The 14,935-nt window shown below is 35.0% G+C and overlaps 2 protein-coding genes across 2 annotated transcripts; one reads left to right on the forward strand and one right to left on the reverse strand.

Moving 5' to 3' along the window:
- Positions 1-4,357: 4,357 nt before the first annotated feature.
- Positions 4,358-8,152, forward strand: LOC114391174 (ATP synthase mitochondrial F1 complex assembly factor 2-like). Its single transcript, XM_028352189.1, has 4 exons — positions 4,358-4,865; positions 6,350-6,524; positions 7,297-7,574; positions 7,695-8,152. Exons 1-4 carry the CDS (start codon positions 4,446-4,448, stop codon positions 7,800-7,802), a joined length of 981 nt encoding a protein of 326 aa, XP_028207990.1. The 5' UTR covers positions 4,358-4,445; the 3' UTR covers positions 7,803-8,152.
- A 1,826-nt stretch (positions 8,153-9,978) lies between these two features.
- On the reverse strand, positions 9,979-13,632 carry LOC114390696 (succinate dehydrogenase [ubiquinone] iron-sulfur subunit 2, mitochondrial-like). Its single transcript, XM_028351535.1, has 2 exons — positions 12,723-13,632; positions 9,979-10,381 (listed from the first exon to the last, which is right to left on the reverse strand). Exons 1-2 carry the CDS (start codon positions 13,388-13,390, stop codon positions 10,210-10,212), a joined length of 840 nt encoding a protein of 279 aa, XP_028207336.1. The 5' UTR covers positions 13,391-13,632; the 3' UTR covers positions 9,979-10,209.
- Positions 13,633-14,935: the final 1,303 nt, after the last annotated feature.

The following is a 14,935-nucleotide window of genomic DNA, read 5'->3' on the forward strand; positions in this document are numbered from 1 at the left end:
AATTCTTGCACGAGATATAATCTATATGATGGCTACAAAATGGTTTTCGTTAATTAATGAGTTTCTAGACTAGCTAGACATGGCAATTTTTAGACTAGCTAGACATGGCATGCATGTATTGTACCAATTAACTTAATCTTTCTTCAGGTTCTGTGATAATAGTTATGTGTTAAATATAATTATGTTTATTGTTAATTGTTAATATAATTAAGTTACAATATTTTAATAATTATTAAATGATTTGTATTCATAATCATTATTTATCATTTTGTTGCTTAAGAATATAAATTTAAATTAAGTAAAACAATAATATATACTACACAAATTTTTATAGTTTCAGCTTATTAGTATCTTTTACTTTATTTATTATTATATTATATTATGTTTAATTATTATTATTTATTAATGTAATTAAGTTATATTTGAAATACTGGTTGATAATTATTTATCATTATGTTGCTTATTTATATAATATTAAATTAAGTAAAACCATAATATATAGTACAAAAATTATATTTACTTATAATATTAATTAGTTGACAATAATAATTTATAAATTTTCATCTTATACATAGGTTTTAGTTAACGCAATATTATATTATTACATTTATTTTAAATTTTTAATATAAAAACCAATATTTTAAATAGTTTATTAGTAAATTAAAGCTAATTTATAAAAAAATAATAATAATTTTCTTACTAGGTCGATGCTTACGTCAACACCGACATAATAATGCTGGATTTCAAAGTCGGTGCTTAAGTAAACATTGTCGTTGAAATCGTCTATTACTACATTGGTATTGTCATAAGCACGACGTAGAAAGCGGGGGTTTCAACTACGGTACTAACCTAAGCACGACATAGAAAGAACAAGTATTGACGTCGTTGCTCATGTCAACAACGTCTTTGAAAGCTGACATTCAATTACTGTCGTGGCTGACCCCGTCGCAGGATTCAGTGCTTTCTAAAACGGTGTGTTGCGACCGTCGTAGATTGGGGCGAGATCTACTAGGACGTCGTATTCAAAGACGGGCGAGCACCATCGTTGAACGTCGATTAGGACCAATGTAAAAGACTTTTTTTTAGCAGTGTTTTAGTGTCATTAAAATATTAGTAATATTATCAATTATAATTAACTATAAAAATATTAACAAGTAATTCATAATTAATTTATCGTAAAATAATTTATAATAAAAAAATAATTGATAATTTTTTTAGCTAATTATTTTTATATACTTTTTTAGTAAGAATTTAAAGGTAATTAAAATTCAAATTATAGGAATTAAAAAAATTATTTTCAAATTATACCGAATAAAAGAGAATTAAAATAGAAATTATAAAAATAAAAAAATCATTAAAAAAATTAAAATATAAATGATAAAAAACAGTAAAATAATCGAACCAAACTCTGAACGAGTGTGAGGATTGTGACAATCAGATTCTATAAATTAGGGACGAATTTTTTCAGGAAAGTGCTGCAAATCAAAAAACAAAGAAAGATGAGCGAAACCATCACCTTAAGATCAAGCTCTCCAATTGTGCCCATATACTTGCTTCCCTCATGCTCACAACCCACCAATGCATGCCACGAATTTTCCAGGTTTTCTAAACAAAAGGGGCCCCTAGCCTAGATATATGGTAAGCATTCTCTACAAATGACTTGACCTTGGACGAAAACTTTAAGCTTCCAGATGTTGGACCATTCACCAGAAACAACTAACTGAGTGTGGGACTACTTGGTGCAAAAACCATCCTTACTAAGATCTCAATCAGTTTATCATTCAAACCTATATCAACAAGGGGGATTTCCAGAATTGCTAAAACCTCTTCCTCATTAAACATGAACTCTAGCTAGCTAGAACTCATGCATTCCATACTCCCTTCTCCTGGTCTATAAGATCATGCACTATCAAATCAAGTGCTACTCGAGCCCCAGCATGATCATGCAAGGCAATGTTCCTCCCTCGAAGCCAACTATCCTTCCACACATTAATACTATCACCCTTCCCCACACGCCATTTCATCCACTCTTTCAACAAATGTCTAGAGGACCAAAACCTTCATTCGCCAAGAATAACTGGGATGATGATGTCCAAGTGTTGCATGCATAAAATCACAGCTGGGCAAATATCTTGCTTTCAACACCCTTGCTGCTAAAGAGCAACTAGGGTTACTCACAAAAACTCCATGCCTGATTTCCAAGAAGGGCCAAATTAAAACCCTTTAGATCTTGAAAAACCATTCCTCCTTGATCCTTCCTCAAGGTTAGCTTGTCCCAACGGAGCCAATTCACGCCCATTCTGCCCTCCCTTTTACTTCCCCACCAAATTGAATGGAGCATCCCATGAATCTCATCTATAAGAGTATCAGGTAATATATAGATGCTCATACAATACATTGGGATAGCAAGCTTAAAGCAAAAACTTTATCATCACCTTTTTCCCTGCTCTAGAGTGCCATCTCTCACTCCAGGATTGGATCCTTTTCCACATACGATCTCTGATATACCCTAATATTGCTTTCTTGATCCAACCAATTAAGGAAGATACCCCAAATATCGACTAGGGCCCTGCAACCCTCAAACTCAAAGTGATATTAGCTCTAACCTCCTCTGAAAACATTTCTATTATAGAAAATCTCAGACTTGGCTAGTTTGCACCAGAGGCTGCCTCATATATATAAATATTTAGTTATTTAATTAATCTTTTAGAAATTTAATGATATATTAAATTTTGATTTAAAATTTTAAATATTTTAATTTTTTATTATTTTTAATTTTGATCACATAATTATTATTACTTATTCTCATATTTTTACATAAAATAATATTATTACTTGTGTGAGAATTGGAAACTCAAGTGTAAAGTGATGACTTGTGAGGTGTTTGATAAATCTTTAAATCCTACTCATTTATTTTAATTTAAAGGTTAAGATTAAATCCTTTCACCCTCACACTCTCACATATGTATAATTTTTATAATAAAAAATAAGAATAATTAATTTTAATCCTTGAATCATTATTAAAAAAATTAATAGTTGAGATTAAATATTAATTTTAATTAGTGAGGTACCTTGATTTCCCAATTATCTTTCCCATGAATCCATAATCTTTTTTATATTCTCATTCATCCTTCTATTAGCTGCGATGATCCGGAAGCCTTTTTGCCTTCAGACCTTACAACACAACACGTTGCAGCTGTTAAAAATAAAGAAGGTCTGAAAGCTTCTGTTGCTAGGGTGGGAGAGACATATCAGAGGCATAGGGAACAGCAACCAACCAATCTTGAACGGATAAAATAATTTGTCCACTAAGTTTTCCGTTTCAACTAATATAAATAATAAAAACTAGTTTTGTTATAATTTTATATTAAGAAAACTAGTTTTGGTGAAAGATATGTTTGTAAAAAAATTAAAAAAATATATCCAACTATGCAAAAAGCAAAAAAGAAGTAAAAAGACAATTATCATACCATAAAGATGTAACCGCATATCCAACTATGTTTGGAACATGTATAATTAAAAATTATGACCCAATTAGATGCAAATGTCCTTGCTTCCTGTATTGAAACACCCCCTACGAATCCTAACACCCCATTGTGTACGTCCCTTTTCAAGCCCACCTCATACCATAAAGATGTAACCGCATATACATTAGACATTGTTTAATCTATAATGTATTTTGTAGTAAGAATTAATCATTTTGTAATGTATTTTTTTTTATTATGGATTGACCGATCAGTAATAAAATAAAATATATTATAAATTAAATAATTCATATGTATTTGTATTGTGAATTGATCAATCCATAATACATTTGGATTATAAATTGAGCAAGTCGTATTACAAATTGATCAATTTATAATATATCACAAGGGGCATTGATATTAATCAACCAATCCTAGTCATCACTCTCGGTCAAGGCAATAGTAGTGATGAGGTTTGCCTTGGTGACGACCCTCACATTGTGGAATTTCAGGACGATGATGTGGGTGGTGAGGAGTTGGGATCAAGGTAGATGATGTAGCGGACAAGGGTGGCGGCTTTGCCGAAAGAGCCAGAGATGAGGTAGGTAAGGCAAGGCATGGAGGGAGAGGGGACGTCATGGATGATGGCAATCTTGGCTTGCGGTGATTCTGAGATGAGTGGTGGTGGATCAGTGTGATTGATGGAGGTGGTGGGAGAGAGGAAGAAGAAGGATAGAAAGGAAATATTAGAAATTCATGGGTGCACCAAGCAAAAATGGGTTGTATTAAATAATTGTATGGTAAGAAACAAACAAATCTAAGCCCAGGAATCCCCTTCAATGGACCTTAAGGCCCATGATCCTCGTTTCTCTTCTTTCTCTCTTCCAACTGCTTTTCTCTCTCTCAGAATCTGATAAAACCCTTCTGAAAACCAATCATAGCTCGAAGAACTGAGAATCGAACTACTTTCACTTCTTCAAAATGGCTCACTCGTTGATAAGAAAATGCATAAAACCTGCAACCCTCAACTTCCTGACACCACTCGCAGTCCCTGAGATTCGGCGGCGGCTAGCGTCGGTGGCGGCAGCGGCGGACGAGGACCCTCCGCAATCGCCGTCGTCGTTCACTTTCTCGTCGGAGGGGGAGAAGGTGTACGTGAAGCCGCCGGCGGGGAAGTGGAAGCCGTCGCCGTCGTCGACGGTGACGATGCCGATGTCGTTCATGACGGGGTCCATCGTGGGGAAGCGCTTCTACAAGGAGGTGAAGACTCGCGAAGCCGATGACGGGAACGGCTGGACGGTTATGCTCGATTACCGAACCCTAAAGACTCCTTCCAAGAGACCCCTCAAGCTTCCCTCTCTTCCTCTTGCTAAAGCCATTGCTGCTGAATGGGAATACCAGGTTTTGCTCTTGATTATAATCCCCTTCTCTTCTTGGTGGTTAATTATGTTTTATTTTCGTGTTTTTTTGTCCCTCTTTTTTTTTATATGGCTTTTAGTGAAAAAATTTGAGCTTCTCTTGTAAGTTAAAACCAGTTTATAAAAATTTTGTCATTTAACTTCTCTAAAAGTTAAAGCTCATAAATTGATTTTAATTATTAGAGGATCTCATGAATAATAATATACCCTCTTATTAAGTGATAATGTAGAAGTTTATACAAACAGGACTAAAATATTTTGTTGGATGAGTGGTAGGATTAGGAATGTATGAATTGGGCATGGTTTATGAATGAACATTGTGAGGTTGTTTGATTATGTAGAGTCCAGCTAGTGGGAAAAGGCGTGTCTTTTGTTGATGTATGGCTACAGAGTGTCGTGTTGTGTTGTTGACGATTAGTTGGCAATTGCTTTAAATTAACTGACACAAGTGGTAGCGGCTTGGGTCCCTCTCTTAACCAAGTGGTCCATGGGTCAAATCCCAGTTGGCCCTTAGGTATGGAATAAATCGTATTGTGAGGGGAATACCCACCTTGTGTGCGCTCGAGGTCCCTGACGAAGATGAGTCACTACTTTTGGTAGAGACTATTTCATATCAATATGATGGTCACCAAATAAAGAGTTAATACCGAGGCACAATGCAAGTGTTTTTTCAGTTTCCCTGAGGAGATATAGTCAAGTGGGGGGAATGGATTCTATCATCTATCATGAAATAAGGTTATGTTCAAATTTTTTGTCTGTCTCTTTTCTGTGTAGAGAGATAGGTGAGACCTATTTAGTGTCCATTGAGGGAGAAAGAGGGAGAGAAACAATATTTGAATATGACCTTGTTGTGAAACTTTTAACTTAAAGATCTTCATTTTCATAAAATAGAGACATGATTAGGATTTTGACTTTATTATTTGCCATGCACTGATAACAATGGGAAAGGGTTGGTCCAGATGTTGTCCACGTTAATTGATCATTTGATCATGACTATCTGTATTGTCATCCAAAGTAGAGGATATTGTTATTTGAACTGCTAAAGGATTGGCAGGCCTAGCTGATGGCAGAAAAATGTCCACTTTTTGAAAATTTATAGCTCACTTTTGCCCTTCAATGTTAGTTTATGGATGTTTTTGTCATAATTTTCACTATCCTGAATGCCAGGGCTGCCTAGTATCCCTCATCATCATTGCAAAGAAAGATGCTTATTTCCTGCTTTCATAAAAGCTGTGAATTTTGTTTCATAAATTTTCCTCTGAATAGGGTTAAAATAATTTAAAGTCTCTTGGTGCGGTGATATAGCTAATGCAAGCCTCCCCTTCAATATGATTATATGCCCCATAAATTGCCATTCAAAATACTTAAATAATCTCCATTTGAAGCTGCATATTCAGTTTAATATAGTTATGGATGCTTAGGAGTGTCATTTAAAGTGGGCTGCTAATGAAGTTTGATTTGTTGTAGCAAACGGATGGCATAAGGCCCTTCACAATGCCTCTTATGAGACTTGCTTGCACTGCCTTGGAAAGAGTTCCACTCACAAGGAGCAAAGTTATTGAGAATTTGATGAAGAAATTTAATCAAGATTTAGTATTTTGCCGTGCACCTGATGACGATGAGCTGACAAGCTATGTACATGGTATGGTATTAATTGATAGCGTGGTATGTCTTTACATGTCAGATCTCAGTTAATAAAATTATGATTGCCTCATATAAATACATGATGAGTACATTAGGATTTTGTGAGTTGAATTGAAGTCATCATCTTAAATTGTAAAAAGCATTTTCGTATAGCTCTTTTAATTGATGGTTTTCGGAGTGTGGATTTTTCTGTAGCAACCATTTGAAATTTATAACTTAGGCAGCAGTTATTGCAATGAAAATAAATAATAATGATTGCCTAATATGATCATGAACTTCAAGTCTGGTGAATAATCTGCTTTATCATAGTTGTGGGAATGATTTTCTTTAATGCAAGCATAAATGTAAGCATTTTTTTTCTTATACAGTGTCACAGTTTAGGTCAGTATGTAACTAAATTTTTTACTGTGAGCATTTCTTTTTCACTTTCTCATTGGGTTGGTATTGTTGTGATTATATATGTTTGGCAAGCTGATCCGAGACATAGTGCATCATTTAGAGTATATTTTAGCTTTACTTACCTAGAATGATTGTTATTTTTTTTTTCTTGCAATGTTCTTGTTAACTCCACCTGTGGTCTCATAGTTGGTCCCAGTCCGGGTAAAGGGGGATGGTTGTAATAGGCCCTTGACACCCAACACATAACTTGTTGAAACCCCAAACATGAATGTTTTTGTTGATCAAAGTCATCTGGGTTAGGTTAAGAAACATCTCATTGATTTTTGAGTAATAAGATGTATGGATTTGAATTTGAAAATTCATCTTTGCAGCTCGTCAGGTGGAGAAAATTGATCCATTGCTTCGTTGGGTGGAGTCAGAATTTGGCTTTAAGCCAGTTCTTTACACCAGCTTTTTTGGTGGAAAGCAGGAAGATGGTCTTGTAATGGCTATTGAGAACCTTCTAAAGAAAACAGATGATTGCGAATTGGCAGCAATTGATGCTATTGCAGCATCAGCACATTCGTTAATTATAGCTATTGGAATGGTTCAGGGGAAATTGCAAATTGAGGAAGCAATTGAACTTATTAGACTTGAAGAAGATTCTCAGGTACTTACTATAACCGTAACCTGATTCAAAATCTTCTCTCTATATTGTGCTTAAATATTGAAGTACAGGACATAATCTTGACATGATTTGTGAAATAAAAGTCTTGATTCTCTGTTTCAGGTGGACAGGTGGGGCCTCGTAGAAGGTGGCCATGATGTGGATATTGCTGATCTAAGGGTGCAGGTTTCGTCAGCAATTGTATTTCTTGGTTTATCAAGATGCATATAGGCTTTTAACATCCTTTCATGTTTACGTTACCATCCTAGGAACTAGCTATCAGGCTAGACTAGAATAGGAAACCAGGGGTTGTTGTCATATCCAGATCTTTCCAGAGACAATAAATATTCTTGGGTACGCATAATTTGCTTTGTAGAGTTTTATTTATGGTTACAGTTTTGTCATGGGTTGAAACATTATAAACATGGCTTTAAAAGGGCCTGATTTGTACTGGAATAACAGGTAAAATTCTTTGTACAAGTGTTTTCTTTCAGCTTCATTATTCATAGGAAACAAATTTGTGGGTTGTGTGAATTGGAAGATGATTACGAAATATGCAGTGTTCTTGTTGAGATTTGAAATATTCCGAGCATGATTTTTGAGATTGAATTGATATTATAGTTGGAAATTTCTCGGTACAATATGAATAATTACTTACAACATTTTTTTATGATTTTATACTTGGTTTCATGTATTGAAACTTTGGTTGAATGAAAATAGAATTCCTTTTCCTTTCTTCGTATTGGCTAAAGAGCTGGTATTGTTCTAAGAGAATCAAAGTCACTGGAGATCCTCTGAATACTTTGGATGAGATTCATGAGAATAACTACTTTGACGGATGCAGTCCTTTTGATTATGTGAATATATCACGCCAGTAAGCGCTAAAGATTCATTAAAACTGAAGAAATAACCATCAAGTTAAATTGAATATAAGAGACTTGATTAACACTGTATCCCTTACTGCAAGTGGCAAGTATACCTGTGGCTTTTAAGGATCTTCCTGACAGCATAGAACACAAAGTGGAGGCTGTTTAGTGATGTCACAGTTACAACATGCTGTGTCGCAGTCATTGTTGCATCCTGTAGAAACATTAATTTGTCTACCTTGTAAGGATTTAGGAAATATGCAAATTCTGTAATTGTCACCCTAATTATTTGGACCAAACTACTTATCATTGCTAAATAAAGTAGCATGAAATGTGTATTACAAGCTTATACTTTTTACTGCAATACCTGTTATAGTCACATATTGAGATGGTTGGATACCCTGAGAAATCCTGAGAATTGAAAGGCGAGTGCTACCTTGAACATTAATGCCATGCTCAGAAGAAATCATGAAAACCATAAACCAAGCTACTGCCAACGACTTCATGATTGTGATGGTGATAGCATGTGAAGTTTTTCTCAATAGAGTGTGTTATATATGGTTCTCAACTGAAACTCTTTAATAAGAGAACTAGAGTTTTGATGTATGTAAATCATTAAATCTCTTTCACATGTTCATACTTTTTATATAAGCTGTGATTAGAAGTAATGATCATTCTAAAGTTGTGTTAATTGTGAGTACACATTTTCTGATTTTGATTATATTGCAACCCTATCTAAATTGAAGATTCCTCATGACAATTCTATGAATCAGGCGTTTCAAATTCAATATTTTTAGTTTGATCAAATCTCTTAATGTAATGCACTCAACTACCATACTCCTAACATATAAGAACAACAATCATGATTTTTATTTTAACACATTTTTGTTTATGTCAATTCATGATTTGATACTAATAAAATTTAAAACTTTGATCAAATTAAACGCAATTCCCTAATTTATACTCCCTCCCTCCCTCCAGTCTCTTTCTCTATATATAAAAGAGATTCATGCTAATTAAACAAATAATTAATTACATTTAATTACATCAATTTCAATTAAAAAACATTTTTTTCTAACTTACCCTTCAATGGTATTAAGAATCAAAAAGAATTATTAAAACTAACATCTCAATCTCAATTAAATGAAAAGTATTTTAGCAATAATAATATTAAATAAGATAATGGTAATTAAAATTTTCCTATATTTGAAACAAAAAATAGGTTTTCTTTTTCTTCTAATATTTGAGATGGGAGGGAGTAACAATTTAGGAGGGTCCAACTCTAAGCTCCATATTGATCATCATCTTGATCGAGGATTTAACACAATTGGAAAGCATTAAAGCAACAAAAATGGCTGTTTAGGTAGCATGAGGCGTGGTTCAAGTTCCCAATACATTTACATGCATATTACCTAAAGGGACAGTTAACACAAAATAAAACTTTAGAATTTTTATTTTAGACAAAAAGAAACAAGCGTGCCTCCCAATTTCCAGTGCAAATCTTTTGGGGGGGAAAATCCAGGGAGTGTATTTAGCTTGTATATCTAAATCCAACATAGCTACAGCCAATTTTATGAGATGGGGTTCTGTTTGCTATTGACATTTATTTCAGAAACACAAAGTCAATAAAAACTTAAAACCCAAGTTTTACAAAAGGGGCTCAGGTTTTATTAATCAAGAATATAGCTAAATCATCCCCAACTTTGAAGAAATACAAAGTTCCAACACAAATGATCAAATGCAAACATCATCATGCCTCTAAAAATAGAATTTTAAGCTTTAGGCTGAAGTGACTTGATATGTGAGATTTGCTTTCCTGGGTTCAACCCCTTTGGGCAGGCACGAGCACAGTTCAATATGGTGTGGCAGCGATAGAGCTTGAATTCATCATTAATGGCATCCAATCTCTCCTTAGTGTACTCATCACGGCTGTCGCTTATCCACCTGCAAATACCATCACAAACAATATCTCAAAGCTTTGAATAACCAATCTGTAACAGAAACACACCGCATGCAGCAGATTTTATGTAACGAGTTCAATAAAAAAAGTATCTTCTAATAAGAAGACTTGAACTCATTCATTCCTAATCCTGACCAAGCATGATCTTAATGATCAAGATATGCGCTCCTATCCTATCATTCACTAAAACTGTATTTCCTACAAATATAACCACACAAACAAGACAGGGAAGTTCAAAGTTAATAATGCCTGAGGCCAGAAGAACAGTGAGTGTATACATAATCATACCAAATGACTAATCCCAAAAAAGGTAATACATATGGAGGACAAGATCTGAAGTAATTACTGACTTCCCTACATAATTCAGTAAATACCAGCCATGTTGGTTAAAAGAGACACACTTAGAATGCAGAGGTATTGCACTTTCAAGAACAGTACAGGTATCATTCGTTTACCACATTCTTACGAGAAACACCATGATGTTAATCAACCAAAATAAGTCACGCACAAGTGGCATAACAATGGACAGATTTTAATACTTGCGAATTCTGATAGATCCCCAAGCATATAAAATAAAACATAGAAAGGAGAAAACTAAAAAAGATGATAAAAGAATTCATTAAAACAAACAAGAGGCAAACTAAGCCCCATATCTAGAAGATTGTATTCAGTTTAAGTACAGAAATTCCTTATTACCAAAAGAAATGTACAGAATTTCCTAACTCATTTGCCTCACTCATTTTCTTAAAGAACTAAATTGAAAACCTTCCTATGTTTGCAGAACTAAAGAACCATTATCAATGACAAAAATTAAAATTAGTTACCAAATAAAATCTTGAAACATGCATAACAGAAATATATTGAGAATCAACAAATGGAGTCACTAACAGAAGATTCTTCAAGTCAACAACACCCTCACAATTTTTTCAATGAAGAATATTCAAGATAAAAAAAGCTTATGGAACTACTAAAACACCAACCATTATATGACACATGGAAAATGTCACTGGAGTATAATAAAATAGCAATCTGAAAAGCAAAGCATAATGATATAATTATAAACAGAGAATTCAGCGAATAGCATCAAAGAATGTATTAACAATACAATGACAAACATAGAATTCAGCAAAGAGCTCTCTTATACTAGCTGAAGTACAAAGCATAGCACCAAGAACAGCAGCTGAGATATTATGCTAGTATTAACAAGTAAATCAACAAAACACCATGCATATATCATGGCAGGTGTGAACTATATAATCCTTTCTCAACCCAAGCTTCAAATTGAATTATCATAACAATACAACAAACAGATAGAATCCACCAAATAGCGTACTCAGTTAGCGCAAACCAACTAACTGACAAACAAAGCTAAAAACACATGCTCACATAGTCACATACTCCAAAACCAATTTCCTCTCACACCCTCAATTTCAACCAAGAAAATCAATGCAACAGCATGCATACTACTAGAATCTTGGTGGTGGGCCACTAGCTTTCAGGAGAAGGTTAGAGTCAAACGGAAATTTCATAAAGTTGGTCACTTACATAAAACAAAAGGATAAAAAAAGACAAGAGCCGGAAAATATGGCAGTCAAGAGTCAGTTTGAATAGACTACTCTTCAAGTGGTACCACCAAGGCAAAAAAAATGGTGTTCATGGAAACAAACACTAACTTTTTACCTCGCCAGATGTAGAAGTATCACACAAGAAAATATATAAAAAAAAGTCAACAAATCATTTTCAAATTTTCATAAAAACTCAACAAACGATTTTCACAACATCGTTGTCTCGTTTAACCAACTTCACACACATGTAGGAAAAACAAAAACAAAAAACTTTCATTGTTGCCACCGTATCACACAATACGCCCCAAATCACAAAACACGATAAAACTGTAATAATTATGATTAAAAAATCCTACATTCCAATCCAATTAACAAAAACACTCAGAACCGAACAGGACAGCATATCCCAATTACGTGATTTATTCTTTGAACCAAAAGTTTAAGTGAGTTGGGTCCTAGGGGCTCATCAGAACCAGTGCTACTCACAATTTACCCACCAACAGCGTCCTCACATGGAAAGTAGCGGGGAATCGAACCCATTAGATATGAGTCTGGTCCTTACTAACTGGACCAAAATTATCGGCGGCGGTTGCGTTGCGGTTGATATGGCGGACAAATGCGGCCGATGTGGTCAAAATTGCGGTGGCGGATGGTTAAAATACCTTGATGTTGTGGCCCAAATCACGGTGGCGGACCGATTTTTAAAAACTTGGTGACAACAAGAGAAGTGGGTATGTGTGTGTGGAGAAGCGTTAGTTACCTATTAGCGTGGAGCAACGCAGCGGGACCGAGATAGGACTCGGGGTTCCACCAGTAGCTGGGGCAAGAGGTGCTACAGCAGGCGCAGAGAATGCACTCGTACATCCCGTCGAGCTTCTCCCTCTCCTTCTTGCTCTGCAGAATCTCTTTTCCCGGCACCGGTGGGTTCTTCCTCTTCAGCCAGGGCTCGATACTCTTATACTGATTGTAGAAGTTCGTCATGTCCACGACCAGGTCCTTGATCACGAACATGTGCGGCAGAGGAGTGATCGTCGTGGCGGCGGAGTTTTTTTCCGAGGGGATCTTGGTGAGGCACGCCAGGCCGTTGCAGCCGTCGATGTTCATTGCGCAGGAGCCGCAGATCCCCTCGCGGCACGAGCGGCGGAACGTGAGGCTCGGGTCGATCTCGTTCTTGATCTTGATGAGCGCGTCGAGGACCATGGGCCCACACTCCTTTAGGTTGATCTGGTAGTCCTTGAGCTCGGGCTTTGAGGGGTTTTCGGGGTTCCAGCGGTAGATTTGGAAGGTTTTGAGGGTCGGGGTTTCACGGGCCTTGGGCTCCACCTGCTGGGCCTGCGCCTCCGACGCGTGGGCCCGGAGAAGGGCCAGCTTGAACGCCGGCGAGGAGGGGACACGCTGCGCCGCCCTCTTCAGTAACCCCGTCGCCATGGAAGAGAGTGAGTAACGGATTGCGATTGTGTTATTACCGAAATGGGTATTAGGGTCCCTCGGGAGTGTTGTGCGTTCTGCGTTTTATCTTTTTTATATGAGGGGAGGGTGGGTTGGTGAATTTGGAGGGGGAGTGGGGGTAGATTGGGAAGTTCATGTTGATTACGGAAAGTACTTGTGATGGGTGACGTGGCAGGAGGGGAAGCGTTCGTGTATTGGTGTTACGTGGGAAGTTTTGTGCTGCATTTTATTTTTCTAACAAATGAAGCCATGAAGGTGCGTGTTCACCATAAGCCTGTTCGGTCTTCTTGTTGTGTATGAAATCTTAAAATCAAAGTTTAATTATATTTTTTATTTTCGGTTCATTAATTGTGGGAAATTTTTATTTTTAATAAATTAATTTAATTTAACTATTTTATCTTCTATTTTTAAAATAAATTAAAATTTTATCTTTCGTTATATTTGTTCATTAATAAAAATAAAAGTTAAGAATAAAATTTGCTATAAAATAAAATAAAAATAGGTGCAAAATTTGTAAAAAAATTGAAAATAAAAAATGTAATTATGCTAGAGGTGAAGGTAAAATTTGCAATCATTTAATAAAAAAACAGGAGATAAAGTAGAATTAAGCGTAAAAGTGAGACTATGCTCAGAGAAACGTTTGTCTAAATAAAACCACGGGTATGTCTATTTTTTAAAATTTACAATTGTTTTAAAAGTAAAGTTTAGAATAAAAGTTAATGAATAAAGAAAAAATTATCTGACGATTTTTCATTTTTAGGTTAAAATTGGTTTAAGAGAGTGAGGAAAAACAAAGAGCAAAGAGCAAAGAGAACAAAAATTAAGTATACAAAAAGATTCTCATAAATTAAGTATACCACAAGTACACGTGCTCTTTTGATAGATTATTGTTCTCTCCACAATAACTGCGCATTTAACTTTGTAATTATCACAATTTAAACAAAATTTAACAAGGGAAAAAAGTTGAAATGGAATTGATTTAAGGAAAAATAATTAAGGATCAGATTACAATAAAAAAAAATTAAATTGGATGAATTCAAATTTAAAAGGCTTCTCGGATTAGGAATATATTACACATCAAGACTTCTTATTTCAATATTCTTGTCAATTATATTTGAAGACAAATTGATATAAGGTGATTTTTGTCCTCTGTATAACTATGTTTAATTTAATTAGACTATTTATGTTTCTTGCTAATTTATATTTACCCTCTTATGATTAAATCTATAGTCATGACTTAGAACATAAGTTCCTCTCTTATATATTCAACACTTAAGGTTCACTTCTCTAAAAAAAACCACTTAAGGAGTTAAGGTTCACTTGGGACTTCCCTATTATAGAAAATGACAGTAAGCGTTAAGAGAAGAATAAAATGAAATTTAGAGAACACCAAAACAATTAGATTAACATCAATAAGGGTCAATAGTTATGCCTCAATCCTAAAATAAAGGAAGCTATTCACGTATAGCTCATAGAAACTAAAAACAAGGACAAGAAAAACATCCACTTCACTCCCTAAGCCGA

The sequence above is a fragment of the Glycine soja genome, chromosome 16 (assembly GCF_004193775.1).
Source record: "Glycine soja cultivar W05 chromosome 16, ASM419377v2, whole genome shotgun sequence".
In the NCBI taxonomy this organism is placed as follows: Eukaryota; Viridiplantae; Streptophyta; class Magnoliopsida; order Fabales; family Fabaceae; genus Glycine; species Glycine soja.

Coding starts and splice junctions, on each gene's coding strand:
- LOC114391174 (XM_028352189.1), top strand. CDS start 4,446: ATGGCTCACTCGTTGATAAGAAAATGCATAAAACCTGCAACCCTCAAC. Junction 4,866..6,349: donor CTGCTGAATGGGAATACCAG/GTTTTGCTCTTG, acceptor GATTTGTTGTAG/CAAACGGATGGCATAAGGCC. Junction 6,525..7,296: donor GCTGACAAGCTATGTACATG/GTATGGTATTAA, acceptor TCATCTTTGCAG/CTCGTCAGGTGGAGAAAATT.
- LOC114390696 (XM_028351535.1), bottom strand. CDS start 13,390: ATGGCGACGGGGTTACTGAAGAGGGCGGCGCAGCGTGTCCCCTCCTCG. Junction 10,382..12,722: donor GCGTTGCTCCACGCTAATAG/GTAACTAACGCT, acceptor TGGTATTTGCAG/GTGGATAAGCGACAGCCGTG.